This window comes from Anomaloglossus baeobatrachus, chromosome 9 (assembly GCF_048569485.1).
Source record: "Anomaloglossus baeobatrachus isolate aAnoBae1 chromosome 9, aAnoBae1.hap1, whole genome shotgun sequence".
In the NCBI taxonomy this organism is placed as follows: domain Eukaryota; kingdom Metazoa; phylum Chordata; class Amphibia; order Anura; family Aromobatidae; genus Anomaloglossus; species Anomaloglossus baeobatrachus.
This window is the reverse complement of record NC_134361.1, coordinates 90,475,234-90,500,853: the sequence shown is the minus strand read 5'-3', so window position 1 is coordinate 90,500,853 and position 25,620 is coordinate 90,475,234. Positions and strand designations below refer to the sequence as shown.

General features: G+C 49.9%; 1 protein-coding gene across 2 annotated transcripts in view; it reads left to right on the top strand.

Annotated features, from left to right (window-relative positions):
* Window positions 1-5,923: 5,923 nt before the first annotated feature.
* The window catches only part of CHIC1 (cysteine rich hydrophobic domain 1), a 54,880-nt gene continuing 35,183 nt past the window's right edge, over window positions 5,924-25,620 (top strand). For both annotated transcript variants that reach the window (XM_075323878.1, XM_075323877.1), the window contains exons 1-2: window positions 5,924-6,099; window positions 23,157-23,211. In XM_075323878.1, coding sequence (XP_075179993.1) covers window positions 5,924-6,099; window positions 23,157-23,211 — 231 coding nt within the window. The remainder of the gene's footprint in view (window positions 6,100-23,156; window positions 23,212-25,620) is intronic.

Sequence of the window (25,620 nt, the reverse complement as noted above, 5' to 3'; positions counted from 1 at the left end):
CTTTACTGCTGGGAAACCCCGGAGGTTCCCATCGCTGACGGATTTGACCGGTTTAACGGCGACTCCTAGCCTGGTCGGGGTCCGTAGGCCCTGCCGGATGGTGCTGGCTTCTCTTCGCTCCCCGATCCGGTACCGGCGGGCCACCGCCCGTCCCCGGTCCTTACGGTTGTGCATCAATCGGCCTCTCCTGCAGACGGTCACCACCGTCTGACAACCTTGCTGTTTCTGTGCCCGGGCCACGTACCCGGACACGGCCAGTCAGTTCCTCCACTACTACTTCCCTCACTCTCGCTCTACACTCCACTTTTCTCAACTGCCTTCCTTTTCCCGCCTCCAGGACTGTGAACTCCTCGGTGGGAGGAGCCAACCGCCCGGCTCCATCCCACCTGGTGTGGACATCAGCCCCTGGAGGGAGGCAACAAGGATTTGTGTCTGACTTAGATGTTCCTAGCCGGGGTGTGGGGTGTGTTGTTGAAGTACCTGTGACGTCCTGGCTTGTCCAGGGCGCCACAGTAGCATTTGTCCCAGAAATGTATTGTAATTACATATGTTTTGTTATACACCTGTTTATTTCCTTTAGGTGTATTAGAACAACACAAAAAAGAGAATAAAAGGCAAATTGGACATAATTTCATATAAAACCCCCAAAATGTGATGGACAAAATTGTTGACACCCTCAACTTAATATTTGGTTGCACAGCCTTTGGACTAAATAACTGCAATCAGTCGCTTCCTATAACCATGAACAAGCTTCTTACACCTCTCAACTGGAATTTTGGACTCTTCTTTTTTTGAAAACTGCTCCAGGTATCTCATGTTTCTCCAAACAGCAATTTTAAGATCTCTATACAGGTGTTCAATAGGATTTAGATCCGGACTCATTTCTGGCCACTTCACAACTCTCCAGCACTTTGTTTCCATCTATTTCTGGAGGCTTGTTGAAGAATGTTTGGGGTCATTGTCCTGCTTAGGACACAAACCAAACTTTCTGACACTGGGCACTACATTGCGACACAAAATCCTTTGGTAATCTTCATATTTCATCAAGCTTTGCATACAGTCAAGGCACCCAGTGCAAGAGGAAGCAAAACAATCCCAAATAATCTTTGAGCTTCCACTGTATTTGACTATAGGTCCTGTGTTCTGTTCTTTGTAGGCCTCATTCTGTTTTCAGGAAATAGAATGATGTCTTTTACCAAAAAGCATCTTGGTCTCATCTGTGCACAAGATGCTTTCCCAGAAGGATTTTGGCTACTCATGTACATTTTCACAAACTGCAGTCTAGCTTTTTTATGTGTCAGTGTCAGCAGTGGGATCATTCCTTGTCTCCTCCATGGCATTTTATTTGATTCAAATGTAGACAGACAGTTTGTGCTGACACTGATGCACCCTGAGTGTGCAGGACAGCTTGAATTTCTTTGGAACGTCATTGGGGTGGCTTATCCACTCTCCGGCATATCCTGCATTGCAACTTTTCATCAATTTTTCTCTGATGTCCACATCCATGGAGACTAGCTACAGTGCCATGGGTTGTAAACTTCTTGATTATGTTGTGCGCAGTGGACAAAGGAACATCAAGGTCTCTGGAGATGGACTTGTACTTGTGAGATTGTTTATATTTTTTTACTAATTTTGGTACTCAAGTCCTAGACAGTTCTCTTCTTCTCCATGCTTTGTGTGGCACACACAGACACACAATGCAAAGATTGACTCAACGTCTTCCCTTTTTATCTTGTTTTCAGGTGACTTTCATATTGCCCATGCCTATTACTTGTCAAAGGTGAGTTTGAATGAGGATCACATGCTTGAAACTAAGTTGTCTATTCACAATTTTGGAAAGGTGTCAACAATTTTGTCAAGCCTATTTTGGAGAGTTTTGTGTGAAATTATGCCCAATTTGCCTTTTTTGCTGTTTGCTTTTGTGCTGCTTCAATACACACCAAGTAAATATACATATATATACGAAACATGTAATTGCAATAATGTTCTCTTAGAAATACTTCATTTTCTGGAACAATTTTAAGAGTGCGTACACTTCTGGGCATGACTGTATTTTACCACACACTAAACACAAGGCTTTTAGTTTTGTGCAAATGAAACATATTCATTAAAAGGGTGGTCTGAAGAAATTTCAACCTAAATCCCTATTTATTTATTGCCCCAATCTAAAGTAATTTCTAATATTGCTGCATAAAAACTTCCCTACCCTTCCCTGACTATACTATCTAACTGCTATTGATTTTTCCCCCCCCTAAGTCCTGTCGGATGACACTTCATTGACTGTTTATTTCACGTGCGGGGCAGTGCACACCGCTGGGTACTCTGAGTGCACTGACAGTGTGCGCTGTTCTGTGTTACTGGCTCCACTAATCTGAGCTGGGAACAGAGCAGTCGTGGTCACTGTGCACATAACACAACATACATGGAGGGACATAGCAAGGGCAAAGCAGCCCCTGAAATGAGTGTCACTTATGACGCTTAGTTTCAGGAAGGGGGCAGGGGCTGTGATAGTGACTGCAGCCTCTGCCCACTGATGATGCTTAGATTCAGGAAGGGAGCAGGGGCTGTGACAGTGACTGCAGCCTCTGCCCCCTGATGACACTAAAGGGTACTTTACACACTGCGACATCGCTAGCGATCTCTTTAGCGATGTGAAATTCTAGAGCGCAAGTGCGATCTTTCGGGATCGCACATAGGTCATTTAACGCATGTGCGATCCCAAAAGATCGCACTTGCGATCTAGAATTTCACATCGCTAATGAGATCGCTAGCGATGTCGCAGTTTGTAAAGTACCCTTTAGTTTCAGGAAGTAGGCAAGGGCTGTGATTGTTACTGCAGGCACTGCCCACTGATGATGCTTAGTTTCAGGAAGGGGGCAGGGGCTGGCATAGTGACTGCAGCCTCTGCCCACTGATGATGCTTCATTTAAGTATCCCAGCATGCACTGGGGTTCTCATATGAATCGTCATCATACAGGAAGCAGGGAAAAAATATTAGTTAGATAATGTAGTCAAGGGAAGGAAGAGAATATTAATGCAGCCATATTAGAAATGACTTCATATTGGGGCAATAAATGGATATGGATTTAGATCAAAATTTCTTCAGTCTTACCATCACCCCTTTAAATACTGAAATGTTGTATAACTTTCTATTATGTGCACAGGGTCCTTATTAGATTTATTGCAGATAGCCAGAGAACACATTATAGATCAGCTATGGAATTACTCAGTTCTGTCGATAAAACCAATCAATTCCCAAAAAGTATTACCACAATAAAATGAATCTTTTAATAAAGTGGAATTCTTTGTTTGTCTACATATAGATGTAACACCAAAGATGGATCCTTTCTGTAGGGGCTAACTATAGAGGACGCAGCCTGCATTTCTGTATGTGCACTGGTGACAAAACTGATACTGATAATAAATACTGAATTGTAAAGCGCTGTGGAATATGTTGGTGCTATATAAATAAAAATTTATACTAGGCATTGCTCACACTAGCCAGTTTCCTACTCCAAATACCCCGAAACAGCTGTCTGTGGATGGATACCATGTTTTGGCATAGGCGGATTCCTTGACTGGAGACTGCCCTTCCCGTGGTTGTTCCTTCCCGGTGAAAGACCTGGCTAGTTTCCTGCCAGCGTGGAGAAACATCTGATGGTGTCTCCGCAGGCTTTCTTGTTCTGAACACAAGAATGGCCGTCCTGAATCCTGTGATGGAATGAAGCATCAATCTTGGGCGCTGCTGCACTTTATAAACAATTTGTGGGACTCTATAGTCAGGATTCATCAAGAAACTGCACCTCTGACCACGACACGTTGGCATAAGGAGTTTTTGGTGCGACTTTTTGCAGAAATCAGTGAAAAATAAAAAAATCATTTTCACCAGTCTTTGTGTGCCAGAAATTTCCTCTATTATATTATTGTCTAACGTTTTCTGAGCATCTATTATTTATGGTGAAGCGGAGCCTTATCCTTTTGATGGCAGTGATGTGACGACACAGATTCTGCAGTTCAAGGTCTTTACTCACTGGAAGCACACCGCCGTTGGAGCACTGGGCTGCGCTGTGATGGGCATCAGCCGATCCCGGATACTTCGGAGGTCGAGGTCGGTGTTTCCTTCTGTGCGTCTGCTTACGATGGTTTCGTTCCACCCCAGCTACTGGGCCGTGGCACGGGTCATGGGAGCCTTCTGCACTCCCTGCGATTCCCCTTCTTTCCTAAGAACCCGAGTTGAGCTTCCGACTCCAAACCACGGGACCCGAACTGTTCGTGTCTGTGCTTCTTCCTAAGAACGTCCTCACTCAGACGCTGTCCAGTGCTAACTGCCTATTGTGTGAAGGATGGCTACTAACTTCCCCCTGTGGGTGCCCTGCCTCCCAGGTCCCTGAACTAGTGGGTATGAGAACCAATACCTCGTGATGGCCACCCCAGCACCTACTCTAAGGCTACTTTCACACATCATTTTCCATCAGGCACAATCCAGAAAAAATGGATCCGGCGCTGGATCCGTTTTATCCCCATTGATTTGTGTTAGCGCCGGATTGTGCCTGAAGGCCTTGCGTTGCATCCGGCTTTTGCCGAATCCGTCGTAATTGGCTAATGCGGCGGCCGGATGGAACGTCTCTTGTAACGTTTTTTGTCGCTGACAAAAAAACGCATTGCGTTGGATCCAGCGTGATACGGCGTCATTTACAATGGAAACCTATGGACACCGGATCTGGCGTAATGCGGCAAAAAACGGTTGTGGTCACCGGATCGTTTTTTTGATGGATCAGGTATACCAGATCCGTCAAAAAAAGGATCCGGCGCATCAATTTTTGCATATTCTGCGCCGTATCCGTTGCATCAGGCACACGCCGGATTGTGCCTGATGCCAAAAAACTGATGTGTAAAAGTAGCCTAACCGGGTCCCAGTGACAGAACCCCCGTGTTATGTGTTGGTGAGTGTGGTCATGGTTGTTACCAGCGACGACCTTCTCCGTATCCAATATGAATACTGCACCTTAAGTGAGGTGCAGTACCCTGTGGCGCCTGAAGCCGCAGGGGCGCCACACTAACTTCTAAGAAAAGGTTTTGTACAATTCGTATTTTAGAAGAAACCCAAGTATTAACAACCTCCTTGAACTTAAGGTTTAAAAGTTACTTAAAGTGAATCTGTCGTCAGATTTTACAATCCAAAGTGCATACATTATTGAATGAATCTTAGACCTGATGAAATTGGTGTACTTACCATGAAAATCAATGTCAGAATGGCTGTATCATCCAGCTTGAGTCCCATAGGATCAGACAGCGCATAAATCCCTATGTATTTATTCTCCACTCAGCATGACAGATGCAGCTTGTACGGAGCGTTGTGAGATCTCAGCAGGGAGGAGGGACGCTGAGGAGCTGGCCGTCAGGCTGGGTGGAACAAGATTTAGGTAAACTTTCAGAAAGGATTATACAGACATTCTGGTATTGGATTTTCAATGTAAATACAACAGCCTCATCAGGTTTAGGAAATCTATGTAATAATATATGTAGTTAGTGTTGATAAATCGGGTGTCAGATCCACTTTGCAGTCATAAATAAGCACTTTATAAGGAATCTGTCAGTAAAAACATTAATGTTAACAGTGGCATTTTCTTGATTATGTGATAAGAGAGATGGTCCTAGGAATCCAAGTCAGAGGAATTGGGCGCATGCGCATTATGCAAAAGCAGCCAAGGACGGTACACCTCGCTATAGTCAGTGTATGGGCCATAACTGCGGACCGGGTGTTACACGTCTGCTGGAGACGCTCCGGGGTCCGGCAGCTCCGCTCCGTGGACGCCCTGCAGCCGGTATCGCCGCCGGCCAGCTCCGCACCGCGCACAGCCCCGCCCCCTGCCCGCTGTCACGTGACGCAGCCGCACTCCCCGCCCGCTGTTGTGGTGACGTCATGAGCGTCTTGCTTCCAAACATGGCGGACTTTGATACCATTTACGAGTTGGATGAGGAAGAAGAGGAGGAGGGCGAGGACCGGGAGACGGGCCCCGGCAGGGTGGTGGATGAAGAGCACTTGCTCAGATACGCTCCGGACCCAGTGGTGGTGAGGGGAGCCGGACACATTACCGTGTAAGAGACGGAGGGAGCTGCAGCCCCGCGCGGCCTGTGTGCGCTCACATGTGACGTCCCCGGGCCTGTACCCGTGTGTGAGACTGCTGGGTATACAGGGGCCGCACTGGCGAACCTTCGGCCGTGTGACCCGTGCTGTGCCCTGTCTGCGGCTGGTGTATCCTTGTACAGGGGCTGTGTGACGTCACCTAGGACCCCCAGAGGTAGAGCAGGTCAGAGGAGGAAGGGGGAGCTGGTCCTGTTCCATACGTGGCTGTACTGGACCCCCCCAGAGGTAGAGCAGGTCAGAGGAGGAAGGGGGAGCTGGTCCTGGTCCATACCTGGCTGTACTGGACCCCCAGAGGTAGAGCAGGTCAGAGGAGGAAGGGGGAGCTGGTCCTGTTCCATACGTGGCTGTACTGGACCCCCAGAGGTAGAGCAGGTCAGAGGAGGAAGGGGGAGCTGGTCCTGGTCCATACCTGGCTGTACTGGACCCCCAGAGGTAGAGCAGGTCAGAGGAGGAAGGGGGAGCTGGTCCTGTTCCATACCTGGCTGTACTGGACCCCCAGAGGTAGAGCAGGTCAGAGGAGGAAGGGGGAGCTGGTCCTGGTCCATACCTGGCTGTACTGGACCCCCAGAGGTAGAGCAGGTCAGAGGAGGAAGGGGAAGCTGGTCCTGGTCCATACCTGGCTGTACTGGACCCCCAGAAGTAGAGCAGGTCAGAGGAGGAAGGGGGAGCTGGTCCTGGTCCATACCTGGCTGTACTGGACCCCCAGAGGTAGAGCAGGTCAGAGGAGGAAGGGGAAGCTGGTCCATACCTGGCTGTACTGGACCCCCAGAGGTAGAGCAGGTCAGAGGAGGAAGGGGAAGCTGGTCCTGGTCCATACCTGGCTGTACTGGACCCCCAGAGGTAGAGCAGGTCAGAGGAGGAAGGGGGAGCTGGTCCTGTTCCATACCTGGCTGTACTGGACCCCCAGAGGTAGAGCAGGTCAGAGGAGGAAGGGGGAGCTGGTCCTGTTCCATACCTGGCTGTACTGGACCCCCAGAGGTAGAGCAGGTCAGAGGAGGAAGGGGGAGCTGGTCCTGTTCCATACCTGGCTGTACTGGACCCCCAGAGGTAGAGCAGGTCAGAGGAGGAAGGGGGAGCTGGTCCTGTTCCATACCTGGCTGTACTGGACCCCCAGAGGTAGAGCAGGTCAGAAGGGGAAGGGGGAGCTGGTCCTGTTCCATACGTGGCTGTACTGGACCCCCAGAGGTAGAGCAGGTCAGAGGAGAAAGGGGGAGCTGGTCCTGTTCCATACGTGGCTGTACTGGACCCCCAGAGGTAGAGCAGGTCAGAGGAGGAAGGGGGAGCTGGTCCATACCTGGCTGTACTGGACCCTCAGAGGTAGAGCAGGTCAGAGGAGGAAGGGGGAGCTGGTCCTGTTCCATACGTGGCTGTACTGGACCCCCAGAGGTAGAGCAGGTCAGAGGAGAAAGGGGGAGCTGGTCCTGTTCCATACGTGGCTGTACTGGACCCCCAGAGGTAGAGCAGGTCAGAGGAGGAAGGGGGAGCTGGTCCATACCTGGCTGTACTGGACCCCCAGAGGTAGAGCAGGTCAGAGGAGGAAGGGGGAGCTGGTCCTGTTCCATACCTGGCTGTACTGGACCCCCCCCCAGAGGTAGAGCAGGTCAGAGGAGGAAGGGGGAGCTGGTCCTGTTCCATACGTGGCTGTACTGGACCCCCAGAGGTAGAGCAGGTCAGAGGAGAAAGGGGGAGCTGGTCCTGTTCCATACGTGGCTGTACTGGACCCCCAGAGGTAGAGCAGGTCAGAGGAGGAAGGGGGAGCTGGTCCATACCTGGCTGTACTGGACCCCCAGAGGTAGAGCAGGTCAGAGGAGGAAGGGGGAGCTGGTCCTGGTCCATACCTTGCTGTACTGGACCCCCCCCAGAGGTAGAGCAGGTCAGAGGAGGAAGGGGGAGCTGGTCCTGGTCCATACGTGGCTGTACTGGACCCCCAGAGGTAGAGCAGGTCAGAGGAGGAAGGGGGAGCTGGTCCTGTTCCATACGTGGCTGTACTGGACCCCCAGAGGTAGAGCAGGTCAGAAGAGGAAGGGGGAGCTGGTCCTGTTCTATACGTGGCTGTACTGGACCCCCAGAGGTAGAGCAGGTCAGATTAGGGAGGGGGAGCTGGTCCTGGTTCAGACCTGGCTGTACTGGACCCCCAGAGGTAGAGCAGGTCAGAGGAGGAAGGGGGAGCTGGTCCTGGTCCATAACTGGCTGTACTGGACCCCCCCAGAGGTAGAGCAGGTCAGAGGAGGAAGGGGGAGCTGGTCCTGTTCCATACATGGCTGTACTGGAACCCCAGAGGTAGAGCAGGTCAGAGGGGGAAGGGGGAGCTGGTCCTGTTCCATACGTGGCTGTACTGGACCCCCAGAGGTAGAGCAGGTCAGAGGGAGAAGGGGGAGCAAGTCCTGGTCTGGATGTGGTAGTACTGGGCCCCCCAGAGGTAGAGCAAGCTAGGGGAAAGAGGGGAAGCGGGTCCTGGTCCGGACGTGGCTGTACTGGGCCCCCCAGAGGTAGAGCAAGCTAGGGGAAAGAGGGGAAGCGTCCTTGTCCGGACATGCCTGTACTAGACTTCCTATAGGTAGAGCAAGCTAGGGGAGTGAGTCCTCGTCCGGACATGACTGTATTGGACCCACCCCGGAGGTAGAGCAGGTCGCAAGAGAGAGGGGGAGCGGGTCCTGTGGCTGTAGTAGAGCAGCCTGGGGGAGACGGGGAGTGGGTCCTAGTCCGGACGTAACTGTATTGGACCCCCCCCCATAAGTAGAGCACCCTGAGGGAGAGAGGGGAAGCGGATCCTGGTCTGGACGTGACTGTACTGGACCCTCCATAAGAAGAGCAGGTGGGGAAGGGGGGGGAGACTGTACTAGCCCCCCAGCGGAAGAACAGCCTGTGGGAAAGAGCGGGATTGGGTCCTTCCCCGTGGTAGAGCAGGCCAGAGCAAATAGTTTGAGCGGGGTCTGGTCTGGATGTGGCTGTACTGGACCCCCCAGAGGTAGAGCAGATTGGGAGGGGGGCGGGTCCTGGTCACATTGTGACTGTATTGGCCCCCCTTCCTCTCCAGAGATAGAGCTGGCTGGATGAGAGAGCCGGAGCAAGTCCTGGTCCGGATGTGGCTGTACTGCATCCCCCAGAGGTAGCGCAGCATGGAGGAGAGAGGGGAGCGGGTCCTGGTCACGATGTGGCTGCGCAGGACCCTTCTTAGGTAGAGCAGTTTGTATGGGGAAGGAATAGAGCAGGTCCTGTTTTGGACATGACTGCACGAGATCCCAATCAGGAATTCACCTGTGACCCCCAGTACAGTCATGTTAGGATGAAATCCATACAAATAATCATGTGACACAGTATACACCACATTTGGTCTTAAGGCCCCGTCACACACAGAGATATATCTTTGGCAGATCTGTGGTTGCAGTGAAATCATGGACATATTGTTCCATTTGTACACAGCCACAAACCTGGCACTGATTGTCCACAATTTCACTGCAACCACAGATCTGCCGCAGATTTATCTCTGTGTGTGACAGGGCCTTTAGAGCTCATACTCCGCAGGTCACACTTCTAGGACCACATCTGTCTTGAGAACAAGGTCTCCAGCCCCCCTATAGCAGCCACTGCCAACAGAGAGGAAGTTGCACATATTCAGCCCCTCTGACTTATTTGGGAGCGAAGAAAGTTGGAAACCTAGAAGTGAATGAAGAAAGCCGCGTTCTGGCAGCAGAAGCTAAACACTCCCAAAATATGTGGTGATGCCTGAGACGGGGATACCCCATAGAGGGGTTTTCCACTGTTGAACAGCGCTTTATTTATGGCCCCAGGTTGCTGCAATAGTTGAATAAAAATAGCTGTATACTTGTTGGATCTGCTCCGCTCTGAGCTCTGTGTCCCTCACCCCTCTTCTGACATAAACAATGTCACACGACCACTGCACTCATTGTAATCTGAGTGGAAGAACAGCATTTCTTCATCTGTAACATAAATGTGAAGGCTGCATGTGACGACCTTCGTCAGGGGGCACAGAGCTCAGAGCAGATCCAAAAGGTAGGTATAAAATGTTATTATTTTCATTGATGCAGCACCTGGTGACCAGCAACTAGAGGCTGTAGAGAAGTGGAAAACCTCTAAAATATGTGAATAGTTTACAGAAGTGTTTTTAATAAAATAAAAATGTATAGGGAACCAGCAAACTGCTGTCAATGGACAGGGCATGAGGAGCCATAGTCCTCACTCTTTATACAGTCACATGTACACTGCAAGCTCTGCCTACATATGGGCTGGAAATGGGATCAGATGAATAAACCGTCAGCGGGTGGCTGTTTATGGGCAGCTGAAGCCAATATACTGACACAGCCTGAGATTGAACGAGAGCTATATAAAATGAGACTCGATGGACCTTCTGGTCTTTCCTGCCCTCAGTCCTCTGTTTCTAGATCAGTGGTGACCTAAGAATGACTTTACAAGAGACACAGAATTTATCAAGATGACACATGCAACTTGATACGTGTGGTGCAGCTCTGGGCATATACACGTCTGCTCCTGGCTGCACCTCTTGGTTCTCTTAGGCCTAAGCCAAACGGCATGAAAATCGGAGCGAGTGGAATGCGATAAAACATCACATTCCACTCGGACCAATATTAGCCTGTGTCAGCACCCATGAGCGATTTGTTTTCTCAGCCCTAATCAGACCGAGAAAACAATCGCAGCATGCTGCGGGTGCAATGCGATCCTTGTTTCTCTCGCACCCATTCAAGTCTGAGGCGAAAGAAAAATCGCACTGCACTCGCAGTACACCAGTGTTCTGCGAGTGCAGAGCAAGAATGGCAATAGCCGGCAATGGTGGAGAGAGGGAGATAAAGCCGGCCCTCCCCCCTCCTCGGAGCCGGCCCTTCCCCCTCCTCGGAGCCGGCCCATCCCCCGCAGCTGAGGTCCGCTCGCATGATCAGAACTCGGCCACAGTGACACTCGCATGACAGTCGGCTCCTGCTGTGCTGCCAGCGTGAGCCGAGTGTCATGCGAGCATCGCAGTAGTTCCCCGTGTGGCCCCAGCCTTAGATGTAAAACGTTGCGTTGCATAATACGTTTACCAATACGTGGTCACAATACTAATGCCCAGCAACATGCCGCTAATACTGCGGCTGCCGATCCCTTCCGGTTTATTACTTAAGGCTCTGAAGGCGGGGACAGAGAAGCTGGCGGTAATTGAGAGTGGGGTTGGCATGACATAACAACATCACAAGAGTTTCCACACTGCTGGAACCAAGCCAGCAGCGGTGGTATTGAGCTTTTTATATTTTTAAGATGTGAAAATGTGGAATGAGAAGGAGTTGTCTAATTAGTGCACAGCCCCTCTAAAGCAATATGAAATGGAAAAATTTACAGTTTACTTTTTTCTCACTTAAATGTTGCTTTAGCCCCAAATTTAGCAGTTTCACAAGAGTAACAGAAGAAAATGGACCACATAATTTGTTGTGCAATTTCTTTGGAGTACGCCGATACCCCATATGTGGTGGAAAACTACTGTTTGGACTTACGGCAGGGCTCGGAAGGGAAGGAGCGCCATTCAACTTTTGAAACAGAAAATCGTCTGGTATCGATAGCCATGTTGCGATTGTGGAGCCACTGATGTGCCTAAATAGTATAATGCCCCATAATGTAATTCGCATTTTGGAAACGACACACCTCAAGGAATTTATTTAGTTGTGTGTTGAGTACATTTACTGTGTATGTGACAATATCCCATATGTAATTGTACCTTACTGTTTGGCCACGCAGTGAGACTCAGGAGAGAAGTAGCGCAGTTTGACTCTTGAAGTGCAGAGTTTCCTAGAATAGTTTGCAGATTCTATATACAGAACTAAGTGCCAGAAGAACAAAAAACTCCCTCAAGTGACTCTAATTTGTAAATTTCACCCCTCTGGGAAGTCATGTACTGGTGTAGTGATGATTTTGACTCCATGGATGTTTTCAAGAAACAAGCAGCAATGGATATTGCAGAGTGAAAATGGAAATCTATCAATGTAGTGTCCATACATTGTGTCCAGCTCATGCTTTTGGAGACCTGCACCCCGTAAATTTAGCGTGCTTCTTCACTACAATAATTACAAGTGTGTGGACGCTAACTGCGGTTTAGGTACACTGTGGAGCTCAGAAGGGGGTGGATTTGGGAGCAAAGGTTTAGCTGGATTTCTTTTGGGGGGGGGGGCAAGAAACCATAGCGCTTTTCCAGAGACTGTTACCAGTAATGTCAAAAATCCCTATATTTTTAACATTACGAATCTGAGTGAGGGCTGGAGTTTTTTTGTGGGTTGAGTAGAAGCGTTTATTGGTGGCATTTTGAGATACATTACATTTTGGATGAGTTCATTTTTATCCTGTGCTCTACACTGAGCACTTACATTGGGGGTTCCATCTAACCCTTCAAAATACATGATTCAGATGAAACCCCTCCAGGATCTATTCACTAATGAAGCATTAGAGATACTGTGGACTCTGTGTGACTTCTGTTCGATGGTGTTTGGCCTTTAAGGTGCACAAAAGAGATGGTCAACTGCCCTTTTATGCACGGCTATTAAAGCGGGCACGGACAGATCATAGGGCAGACAAAGACCAAAGTGACTGCATCTGCCTCATTATAATAAATGTTCCATCAGGGGTTCTGGCTAAATCACGTGTTTCAGAGATTTGAATACAGGTAAAATATATCTTTGTACCGTGTTAGCCAGTAGAGAGAGTTCTGCTTCACATAACTTGTTTTATTTACTGCCCCATTCTATGTCCTGTTGTGTATAAATATGTGACTCTGCAGATTTTGTGTTATATTGAGCCTGAAGAAGAGACCTGAGTAGTCTGGAAAGCTGCTATTATTACCATCTTTTCAGTTAGCCATTAAAAGGCATCAACCACTGAGGACTTCAGTCCTTTTAAACAGAGATTTGAATGTAATCCCTGGTGTAAGTGCTCAGCGTAGAGCGCAGGAAAAATGTGAGCTATACATCACTACAATCTCTGGGAGCAGAGTAAACAAATCAACAGCAGATCAAGAATTGGTTCTATTTATTTTTTACTCTGTTCACCGTGTGGTATAAATGACAATGCAGCTTTATTCTTCTTGTCAGTGTGACTACAGCGATACCAGATTTATCTTTGTTTGGCGACTATCACACACACACACACACACACACACACACCGTATTTTTCGCTTTTACGCACCGGATTATAAGACGCACCCCCAAATTTGGTGAAGGAATAGAGAATTTGTTTTAATAAATGGGGTCCGTCTTATGCCAGTGTCCGTCTAACAAATCATATAGTGTATATGTCCCTCATAGCCCCCCCCCCCCATCCTAAAATTAGCCCCCTTAATCTGGATATGGCCACCTTATATTGAATATAGCTTCCTTGTTCTGGCACATGTCCCCCAGTGATGCAACATGTCCCCCTGTGGCTGGCGCACACGCGGCCCCCTGTGGCTGGCGCACACGCGGCCCCCTGTGGCTGGCGCACACGCGGCCCCCTGTGGCTGGCGCACACGCGGCCCCCTGTGGCTGGCGCACACGCGGCCCCCTGTGGCTGGCGCACACGCGGCCCCCTGTGGCTGGCGCACACGCGGCCCCCTGTGGCTGCTTTTAGTAAAATAAACTCTTTCCTTACCTTCTCCAGCGCTGTGCTCCCTCGTGTACCCCTCCTCGGGGTTGAGCTCCGGCCTCCTGCATTTCCTGTTTCACGGTCCTGGTCATGTGATCAGCACAGCAGTGTGACATCTCTGCGTGCCTGATCACAGCAGCAGGAGGGAGACCGGGGAGACACGCTGGAGGAGGTGAGTAAAGAGTTTATTATTTTACTATGGGCAGCAGCATTGGGGCCATAGCTAACACAGGGAGGGGCATGTGTTATCAAAGGGGAGCACAGGCAGATATAATATGCGCAGCTCCCCCAGCCCATCGCCGCGGTGCAGTTTCCACACCACAGTGGTGGACAGCGGCTGTGCATATTATATGAGCAGGTGCAGGAGATCAAACGCTGCCACCCGCAGCTTCAAGCCTCTACCAGCCTCCCCAGCATCGCTCCAGAGCGGCCCCCACCTCCCCTGGACCCTGCAGTATATAATCTGTATATTCGGTTTATAAGACGCACCCCCTACTTTCCCCCAAAATTTGGGGGAACAAAAGTGCGTCTTATAATGCGAAAAATACGGTAAATACGCTTTTTAATTAATTGACGTATTTTGAGAGCTATTGTTTTTCTATATTTCTCGTGACAGTCATGTGAGGGCTTGTTTTTTAAAAGATTAACACTGACCGCTATGACGTACTTTTATTGCCCGCGGTCGTTAAGGGGTTAAGTGTAAGCCCCCTGTCATATGCTCACCTTCTGCTGTCTTCGCCTTTTGCTGACGCCACTCCAATCCCACGGCACCATCTTGTGCCCGTAAGGGTACTTTCACACTTGCGTTTATTTCCTTCCGTTACAATCCGCCCTTTTGGGAAACAGCGGAATCCGTTAACGGATTCCGCTGTTTCCCATAGACTTGTATGGGTGACGGATTGTACCAAAAGGACCTGCGTTGCTTCCGCTGGGCGACGCTCCGTTGCTTCCGCCCAGTGGGAGGAACGCAGCATGTAACGTTATTTTGAGCAGCGGAATCCTCTGGATTCCACTGCGCATGCTCTTTTTTTTTTTTTTTTTTTTTTTTTTTTTTTTTAAATCAAACTTTATTTTGGCTCGCGGTGGCCGAACGTTCAGCTGAGCGCCCAGCCGTCGGCAAGCGACAGCGCTCAGCTGAGCGACCGGCCACGGGCATGCCCGGCCGCCGGCAAGTCACAGCGCTCAGCTGAGCGCCCGCCCGCCGGCATGCTCGGGCGCCGGCAAGTGACAGCGCTCAGCTGATCACCCGGCGGCCGGCTGCAGGGAGCGATCAGCTGATCACCCGGCGGCCAGCTACTGGGAGCGATCAGCTGATCGTTTACAATAGTCTGTCGCTGGTTAAAACTAAAAAAAAAAAAAATCAAAACGAATTGCGTTGTTTTGCAGCATCCGTTGCATCCGTTGTGCCACTATATGCAACACATCCGTTGCATCCGTTACACAATGCAATGCAACGGATACCGTTCAACGCAAGTGTGAAAGTACCCTAAGATCTGGCTGGCTGTAAGTGAAATGTTTCATCATAAGCTCTCAATACAAGTCTATTATAGCCAGAACGAGCCTAGAATAATACCCTCATAGAGATGTACTGAGTTGTGACCTCCAGCCGCTCTGACGCACTGGATTTGCCGGCAGGTCGCACACTGCTGGAGACCAATGGGAGCCTTGGCGATAGAAAGTGAATCTGCTGCAATGTGAATTGGACCCCCCCGCCCCCACTACTACAGTGGCTGAAACCAAAATGCTGCCGGGAGGAATAAAGTTTATTTTCTTTGTCGCTCCATTGGGAGACCCAGACAATTGGGTGTATAGCTCATGCCTCCGGAGGCCACACAAAGTATTACACTAAAAGTGTAAAGCCCCTCCCCTTCTGCCTATACACCCCCCGTGCATCACGGGTTCCTCAGTTTTCAAGCTTTGTGCGAAGGAGGTCAGACATCCACGCATAGCTCCACTGTTTAGTCAGCAGTAGCTGCTGACTATGTCGGATGGAAGAAAAGAGGGCCCATACTAGGGCCCCCAGCATGCTCCCTTCTCACCCCACTCTTGGCGGTGTTTAAGGTTGAGGTATCCATTGCGGGTACGGAGGCTGGAGCCCACATGCTGCTTTCCTTCCCCATCCCCCTTAGGGCTCTGGGTGAAGTGGGATCCTACCGGTCTCCAGGCACAGGAGACCGTGCTCCATCCACTGCCACTGGGGTATCTGCTGGATATGGAGCTGAGTATCGTCAGGGACATGGCCCTGCTACGTCAAGGTACTCTGTGTCCCCGTACAGACCGCGCGCAGACACACCGCAGCATTGCTGGGTGTGTTAGTGCGCTGGGGACAACAGCGCTGCGCGCTTGTGCCACTACTCACTACAGCTTTGCTGAGTTAGTTAATGTATTGGGGACTGCCGCGCCGGCCGCTGCTGTCAGTTTTACACTGCGGCGCGGCTGGGATTTGTAGTGCGCCGGGGACTTCCGCGCTGGCCGTGCCTCTGGACGGCCGCACTTATTACTCGAGTCCCCGGCTTTTACGGCCTAGTCTCGTGGCTTTCCCACCCCCAGGCCTGCCAGTCAGGGGAGGGGCGGGACGCTGTGCCGGACGTCAGCGCCGAGGGCTGGAGTCTGCTTGCATACTCCAGCCCACTCACTGAACACAGTGGGACGCCAGTTTCCCGCACTTTGTCTGAGGCACGCCAACGGTACGCCCCTCTTCACAGGACGCCGGCAGCCATTCCTGTGTGCAGTCGGAGCTGGAGAGGGGAGACAAGCTCTGGGGGACCCGGACACGGGATTCTGGCGACCACACACCCGCTTTTCAGCGGGCGGTAAGCAGCACCTGAAGTGCTGACCCCACTAGCGCCGAAGTGTTCATTTGTACTTTTATGCTTGTATTCTATACATTGCACTGTACGGTCGCTATTCTTGGCTATATACCCTCCTAGATTGCTCAGAGGACAGCATGTCGTCCGCAAAAAGCAAGGCTGCCAAGGCACAGGCTTTCTATGCTGCTTGTACTGCTTGTGAGGCTGTTCTACCGGCAGGTTCCACTGATCCCCATTGTGTGCAATGTTTGGCCCCTGTGGCACTTGCTCAGCCGGGGTCTCTGCTAGAGGTGACCCAGGGAGAACCACCTGTGAACACTGTCCAGGTGACGGGGACGGAGTTTTTGCTGATAGATTGTCTGTGACTATGACTAAAATTCTAGAAACTTTGCAGTCCAGACCGGTACCTCAGACCATGGGCACCGTTGAATCATTGCCCCCTGGTCCCCCTCAGTTGGATCAACTCCGGGCTCCGGGGATGTCCCATGCATCCCAGGGTGAAGGCTCTGACACGGACGACAGTCCCAGACGGCCTAAGCGAGCTCGCTGGGAACGGCCCTCGACATAATCACACTGGTCAGGGTCCCAGCAGGAGGACTCTCTGTATGATGAAGCAGAGGTAGCTGATCAGGATTCTGATCCTGAGACCGCTCTCAATCTGGATACACCTGAGGGTGACGCCATAGTGAATGATCTTATAGCGTCCATCAATCGAATGTTGGATATTTCTCCCTCAGCTTCTCCAGTGGAGGAGTCAGCTTCACAGCAGGAGAAATTCCATTTCAGGTATCCCAAGCGTATATTGAGTATTTTTCTGGACCACTCTGACTTCAGGGAGGCAGTCCAGGAACACCACGCTTATCCAGATAAGCGTTTCTCCAAACGCCTTAAGGATACACGTTATCCCTTCCCTCCTGACGTGGTCAAGGGCTGGACCCAGTGTCCCAAGGTGGATCCTCCAATCTCCAGGCTTGCGGCTAGATCCGTAGTTGCAGTGGAAGATGGGGCTTCACTTAAAGATTCCACTGACAGACAGATGGAGCTCTGGTTGAAATCCATCTATGAAGCTATCGGCGCGTCGTTTGCTCCAGCATTCGCAGCCGTGTGGGCACTTCAAGCTATTTCAGCTGGTCTGGCGCAGATTGACACTGTCACACGTACATCTGTTCCGCAAGTGGCATCCTTAACCTCTCAAATGTCGGCATTTGCGTCTTACGCTATTAATGCTGTCCTGGACTCTACGAGCCGTACGGCAGTGGCGTCCGCCAACTCCGTGGTTTTACGCAGAGCCTTGTGGTTAAGGGAATGGAAGGCAGATTCTGCTTCCAAAAAGTGTTTAACCAGTTTGCCATTTTCTGGTGACCGACTGTTTGGTGAGCGATTGGATGAAATCATTAAACAATCCAAGGGTAAGGATTCATCCTTACCTCAGCCCAGACCAAACAAACCCCAACAGAGGAGGGGACAGTCGAGGTTTCGGTCCTTTCGAGGCTCGGGCAGGTCCCAATTCTCCTCGTCCAAAAGGTCTCAAAAGGATCAGAGGAGCTCAGATTCTTGGCGGGCTCAGTCACGCCCAAAAAAGACAGCCGGAGGAACCGCTACCAAGGCGGCTTCCCCATGACTTTCGGCCCCCTCTCTCCGCATCCTCGGTCGGTGGCAGGCTCTCCCGCTTTGGCGACATTTGGCTGCCACAGGTCCAAGACCGTTGGGTGAGAGACATTCTGTCTCACGGGTACAGGATAGAGTTCAGTTCTCGTCCTCCGACTCGATTCTTCAGAACGTCTCCGCCTCCCGACCGAGCCGATGCTCTTCTGCAGGCGGTGTGCACTCTAAAGGCAGAAGGAGTGGTGATCCCTGTTCCTCTTCAGCAGCAAGGTCACGGTTTTTACTCCAATTTGTTTGTGGTGCCAAAAAAGGACGGGTCTTTCCGTCCCGTTCTGGACCTAAAACTGCTCAACAAGCACGTGAAAACCAGGCGGTTCCGGATGGAATCCCTCCGCTCCGTCATCGCCGCAATGTCTCAAGGAGATTTCCTAGCATCAATAGACATCAAGGATGCTTATCTCCATGTGCCGATTGCTCCAGAGCATCAGCGTTCTCTACGCTTCGTTATAGGAGACGAACACCTTCAGTTCGTAGCTCTGCCTTTCGGTCTGGCGACAGCCCCAAGGGTCTTCACCAAGGTCATGGCAGCAGTAGTAGCAGTCCTGCACTCTCAGGGACACTCTGTGATCCCTTACTTAGACGATCTGCTGGTCAAGGCGCCCTCTCAAGAGGCATGCCAACACAGCCTGAACGTTGCGCTGGAGACTCTCCAGAGTTTCGGGTGGATCATCAACTTTTCAAAGTCAAATCTGACCCCGGCCCAATCGCTGACATATCTTGGCATGGAGTTTCATGCTCTATCAGCGATAGTGAAGCTTCCGCTGGACAAACAACGTTCACTACAGATAGGGGTGCAATCTCTCCTTCAAGGCCAGTTGCACCCCTTGAGGCGCCTCATGCACTTCCTAGGGAAGATGGTAGCAGCAAGGGAGGCAGTCCCTTTCGCGCAGTTTCATCTGCGTCCACTACAATGGGACATTCTCCGCCAATGGGACGGGAGGTCGACGTCCCTCGACAGGAACGTCTCCCTTTCTGAGGCGGCCAAGGATTCTCTTCGGTGGTGGCTGCTGCCCAACTCATTGTCGAAGGGGAAATCCTTTCTACCCCCATCCTGGGCGGTGGTCACGACAGATGCGAGTCTGTCAGGGTGGGGAGCAGTTTTTCTCCACCACAGGGCTCAAGGTACGTGGACTCAGCAAGAGTCCACCCTTCAGATCAATGTTCTGGAAATCAGGGCAGTGTATCTTGCCCTACAGGCCTTCCGGCAGTGGCTGGAAGGCAAGCAGATCCGAATTCAGTCGGACAACTCCACAGCGGTGGCATACATCAACCACCAAGGCGGAACATGCAGTCGACAAGCCTTCCAGGAAGTCCGGCGGATTCTGAGGTGGGTGGAAGACACGGCCTCCACCATATCCGCAGTTCACATCCCGGGCGTAGAAAACTGGGAAGCAGACTTCCTCAGTCGCCAGGGCATGGACGCAGGGGAATGGTCTCTTCACCCGGACGTGTTTCAGGAGATCTGTTGCCGCTGGGGGATGCCGGACGTCGACCTAATGGCGTCCCGGCACAACAACAAGGTCACGGCATTCATGGCACGATCTCACGATCACAGAGCTCTGGCGGCAGACGCCTTAGTTCAAGATTGGTCGCAGTTTCAACTCCCTTATGTGTTCCTACCTCTGGCACTGTTGCCCAGAGTGATACGCAAGATCAGGTCAGACTGCCGCCACGCCATTCTCGTCGCTCCAGACTGGCCGAGGAGGTCGTGGTACCCGGATCTGTGGCATCTCACGGTGGGCCAACCGTGGGCACTGCCAGACCGTCCAGACTTGCTGTCTCAAGGGCCGTTTTTTCCATCTGAATTCTGCGGCCCTCAACCTGACTGTGTGGCCATTGAGTCCTGGATCCTAGCGTCTTCAGGGTTGTCTCAAGAGGTCATTGCCACTATGAGACAGGCCAGGAAACCAACGTCTGCCAAGATCTACCACAGAACGTGGAAGATATTCCTTTCTTGGTGCTCTGATCAGGGATTTTCTCCCTGGCCATTTGCATTGCCCACGTTTCTTTCCTTTCTTCAATCAGGATTGGAAAAAGGTTTGTCGCTCGGCTCCCTTAAGGGACAAGTCTCAGCGCTCTCTGTGTTCTTTCAGAAGCGTCTTGCCAGGCTTTCTCAGGTACGCACGTTCCTGCAAGGGGTTTGTCACATTGTTCCTCCTTACAGGCGGCCGTTAGAACCCTGGGATCTGAACAGGGTTCTGCTGGCCCTTCAGAAGGTACCCTTTGAACCTTTGAAAGATATTTCTCTTTCTCGCCTTTCGCAGAAAGTGGTCTTCCTAGTAGCAGTCACCTCACCTCGGAGAGTGTCTGAGCTAGCAGCGCTGTCATACAAAGCCCCTTTCCTGGTGTTTCACCAGGACAAGGTGGTGCTGCGCCCGGTTCCGGAATTCCTTCCTAAGGTGGTATCCACCTTTCATCTCAATCAGGATATCTCCTTGCCTTCTTTTTGTCCTCATACAGTTCATCAATGTGAAAGGGATTTGCATTTGTTAGATCTGGTGAGAGCACTCAGAATCTACATTTCCCGTACGGCGCCTCTGCGCCGCTCGGATGCACTCTTTGTCCTTGTCGCTGGTCAGCGTAAGGGGTTACAGGCTTCCAAATCCACCCTGGCTCGGTGGATCAAGGAACCAATTCTTGAAGCCTACCGTTCTTCTGGGCTTCCGGTTCCCTCAGGGCTAAAGGCCCATTCTACCAGAGCCGTCGGTGCGTCCTGGGCTTTACGGCACCAGGTGACGGCTCAGCAGGTGTGCCAGGCGGCTACCTGGTCGAGCCTGCACACTTTCACCAAACACTATCAGGTGCATGCATATGCTTCGGCGGATGCCAGCCTAGGTAGACGAGTCCTTCAGGCGGCGGTTGCCCACCTGTAGGAACGGGCCGTTTTACGGCTCTATTATGAGGTATTATTTTACCCACCCAGGGACTGCTTTTGGACGTCCCAATTGTCTGGGTCTCCCAATGGAGCGACAAAGAAGAAGGGAATTTTGTTTACTTACCGTAAATTCCTTTTCTTCTAGCTCCAATTGGGAGACCCAGCACCCGCCCTGTTGTTTTTTCGTGTACACATGTTGTTCATGTTAAATGGTTTCAGTTCTCCGAGGTTCTTCGGATTGAAGTTACTTTAAACCAATTTATTTGCTTTCCTCCTTCTTGCTTTTGCACTAAAACTGAGGAACCCGTGATGCACGGGGGGTGTATAGGCAGAAGGGGAGGGGCTTTACACTTTTAGTGTAATACTTTGTGTGGCCTCCGGAGGCATGAGCTATACACCCAATTGTCTGGGTCTCCCAATTGGAGCTAGAAGAAAAGGAATTTACGGTAAGTAAACAAAATTCCCTTCTTCTCACAGCAGCAGGGTCTAACTGCAGGTGCCAAGCAGGTCCCAAACCTTATTAACTTGCAGATTGACCCTGTATCTGCAAGTTAATTTTACACCTGACAGGTTCCCTTTAAAGAGAATCCGTTGATGAGATCAATCCTCCAAACCTGCCTATACGGGCATATAGGTCATATGAAGCCGAATAAAATATCTTAATATCTTCCATCCAATGTCTTATTCCAGAGAAATTCATGTTTTTCTTAATATGTAAATGAGCGGTTAAGCTCTATGGGCCGGACACTAATCTCCCTGAGAATCTGCCTCCAGAGATTACTATAAATGATAGGTGGCATTATCAGTGTGAGACATGTAGATCAGGAGAGCAAACTGTCAGTCATTACATGTCTCACACAGGTAATGCCCCCTTTTAATTTAAATAAAGCTCTGGAGGCAGATTGGTTTTGCTGACAGATTATCTGCTGAGACAAAATATTTGTGTTCACTACAGGAAATCTGTCAGCAGGTTCTTGTTATATAATCTGAGAGCAACATGATGTAGGGGCTGATACCCTGAATGCAGATATGTCACTTACTAGGATCTGTGTTGCTGTGTCAATAAAATCTGTTATGTCAGCAGCAGATTATTTCTCCAGGACTAGGTGCCTCATGCTTTCTAGTCAACTGATGTGATCACCCCACCACTGATTGTCAATGTACAGTGTGCACAGAAAGCTGACAAATAGTGGTGGATGTGAGGTTAAACCGAGAACCGGTAGATCTTCTAGAAAGAGAATTGATTGTATCAAAATGACACCAAGCTGACCAGTGACACATCACTGGAATAAGGATCTCTGCCTCTACATCATGCTGCTCTCTGATTACATAGCAAAAGCCTGGTGACTGATTCCCTTTTAAAGGTACTTAGAAAAAAATAAAATACAAATTCTGTTACCCTTTTTAAAGGATCCTTTTAGTACAATCAGTTATCCATTCTGGTGCCATACACATTGCATCACAGACTCCACTTCTAAATAACATCATGGCTCCTATCTATACTTTAGGATGCAAAGCTGCTTTGCCCCAGACTCCTGTATTCAATACTGACGTGACGTGACTCCACCGCAGTGAATCTTTTTAGTGACACTTTTTGCGGCTCAACCCTCTGTTTTATAACATAGCAGTGTGTTTCTTATGCTGGTAAACGTTTTTGTTTGTTTTTTTTTGGTTTGTTTTTTTTAGCATCATATTGTAGCTAATGACCGTTTATATGCCGCGGTATAGCTTTGAGAGGCAAACTTGGGGATATACACCCCAACATATAAGCATATCGCTATGTGGATAGAGCCTATGTTATATAGATGGGGTGTGCGGGGTCATAGCATATGGAGATGGGAGAAGTGCACAGCTACAGCCACAGTGTATAACCTCAGATTACACCAATGTAGAGCAATGCATAAAATTCAGATCTATTTTCCCAGGCCATAGTTTTGTTTATGGAAATTCAGTGTATGTATAATCAATGTGTATAATGTATATTAAAACCATGGATACATTTTAAGTGGTGTAAACTATTGTGCCTTTCTTCTTCCTGTAGATTTGGTTTAAGCAACAAGTTTGATGCAGAATTCCCCTCTGTCTTAACAGGAAAGGTAAGTGCGGTTATATACTTTTTGTGCAGGGGTTTGTTTTTTGTTTTTTTTTTGTTTATAGATGTCATTTCCTTTTTAAATATACTAGATAAGCTCAAAGGGGTTAGCAGTTTCACATGCTGATATTTTAGCCTGGATTTAGTAGTACTGACTACAGCTGCCTCACCACCTCTATGCCACCACATTCTTTTTAGGCTCCCATACAATACACATTAGACTAATGTTGGTTGAACCTGCCGGCATCAGCTGGTGTGGTCTACATCTTAGTGTGTATGGGGGTGCCGGCCATCTGATGGTCAAGAGATGTACAGTTTCAGGCTGACGATCATTGTTCTTCCTGAAATAAGCCACCAGCCAACATGACAGCCAACTGCTTTCTCATGAAGGACACGAGCGCTTGGCTAAATGTATGATCACTTTTCTGTATGGGTGAGGTAACCAAAAGGTCTGTCAGCCGAACAGTCATCCAAAACATTATTCGGCCAAAGCATCGTTCGGCCGACTGATCTGTATATAGCCAGGCTTTGGAGCCTCCAACTCCTTTCTTTGCTGATATGCTGGAAGGAATAATGCTACTTGTTGGGCTGCCTAAATGAGGGAGGTTTGTCTGGGTCCTCTGGGCATCTTATATGAACGGATTTGACTTAGTTTTTTTGGGGGTAGGCAGCGGGGTGGTGGAGGGGCATGGGTTTTGGAAGCGTAACCATCTGTGCTTCACTTTACAAAAGTTGACATGTTACATTGGTAATCATGTGCCATTGTAAAGAGTGGCAGCCATCTGTCAGAGCTTAATGTCCGGGAATGCTGCTCATGTATATCTCCATCAGGAGGATTTAGCACAGTGCCCTACCTGACAATGCTTAGGCTGGGTTCACACTAAGCGACAGCGACAACGACGTCGCTGTTACTTCACCATTTTCGGTGACGTAACAGCGACCTTGTAAGTCGCTGTTATGATCGCTGCTTAGCTGTCAAACAGCAGAAGCAGCGATCATAACGTCGCTGTGCTACATGTGCAGAGAGCAGGGAGCCGCGCTTAGCGCTGGCTCCTTGCTCTCCTAGGTACAGTACACATCGGGTTAATTAACCCGATGTGTGCTGCAGCTACATGTCACAGTGCAGAGAGCAGGGAGCCGCGCGCACTGCTTAGCGCTGGCTCCTTGCTCTCCTTGCTACAGTATACATCGGGTTAATTACCCGATGTGTACTGCAGCCACATGTGCACAGTGCAGGAGCCGACACTGGCAGAAAGAGCGGAGGCTGGTAACGAAGGTAAATATCGGGTAACCAGGGAAAGGTCTTCCCTTGGTTACCCGATGTTTACGCTGGTTACAGCTTACCGCAGCTGCCAGACGCCGGCTCCTGCTCCCTGCTCGCTTCATTTCGTCGCTCTCTCGCTGTCACACACAGTGATGTGTGTGTCACAGCGGGAGAGTGACGACCAAAAAATGAAGCTGGACATTCAGCAACGACCGGCGACCTCACAGCAGGGGCCAGGTCGTTGCTGGATGTCACACACAGCGACAGCGATGGGACGTCGCTGCAACGTCACAGAAAATGGTGACGTAGCAGCGACGTCGTTGTCGCTGTGTGTGACACCAGCTTTAGTTCCCTGGCCTGCACAATCTCCAGGTGACACCAAGTGTTCGGGCCTTGGGGGAAGACACAGCAGTTTCCTGTTCTAATGCCTTCAACAATAAGACATTGTACGGGGAGATAAGGCTGCCCAGAATTGTCAGTCATAAACAGTTTCCCTGGTGTTGTCGGCTCAGATGCAGGTGATTGATTGGGCCATAATAGCCATTCTTGTCTTTTTGGAGGCCAGACTAAGCCTGCTGGGTTCTGCTTAGTTTTTCTGTTTGCTGCCCTGGTTGTATCCTGTCATAAAATCTTATGGCCCCCTTTTAACAATGTTTAAAAAAGGAGATGCCTAAAGGAAATAATACTTTTTATTATAGACCATTACAACAAGAACTAAACCCTTTTTTGCTCCTTAACTTAAAACGGATACAAAAAACAAAACCTGTAGAGACCTGACCTAGCAAGCAAACACCCCGTGTTGGCCTTTTTACAGACCCCTGGATTTTTGTTCCTTCTAGTCCTAGTGTTATATTTGCATTAGTTTCTTAGATATGACAATTCTCACCTTTTCCAGGCAAGGACGTTTACTGCATTTCTGTCACCAAATAAGTAATTCTGACCAATGGAAGCCTGTTCTATTGGAAGGAATGTAACGTTGCTCAAGCTCTTAAAGGGAATCTGTCACCAGATTTGGTGACTATAAGCTGCGGCCACCACCACTTGGCTCCTATACACAGCATGCTAGAATGTTGTATATAAGAGCCAGGCCGCTGTGTAGAATGTAAAAATCACTTTATAATACTTACCTAAACGATCGAGTTGTGTCGT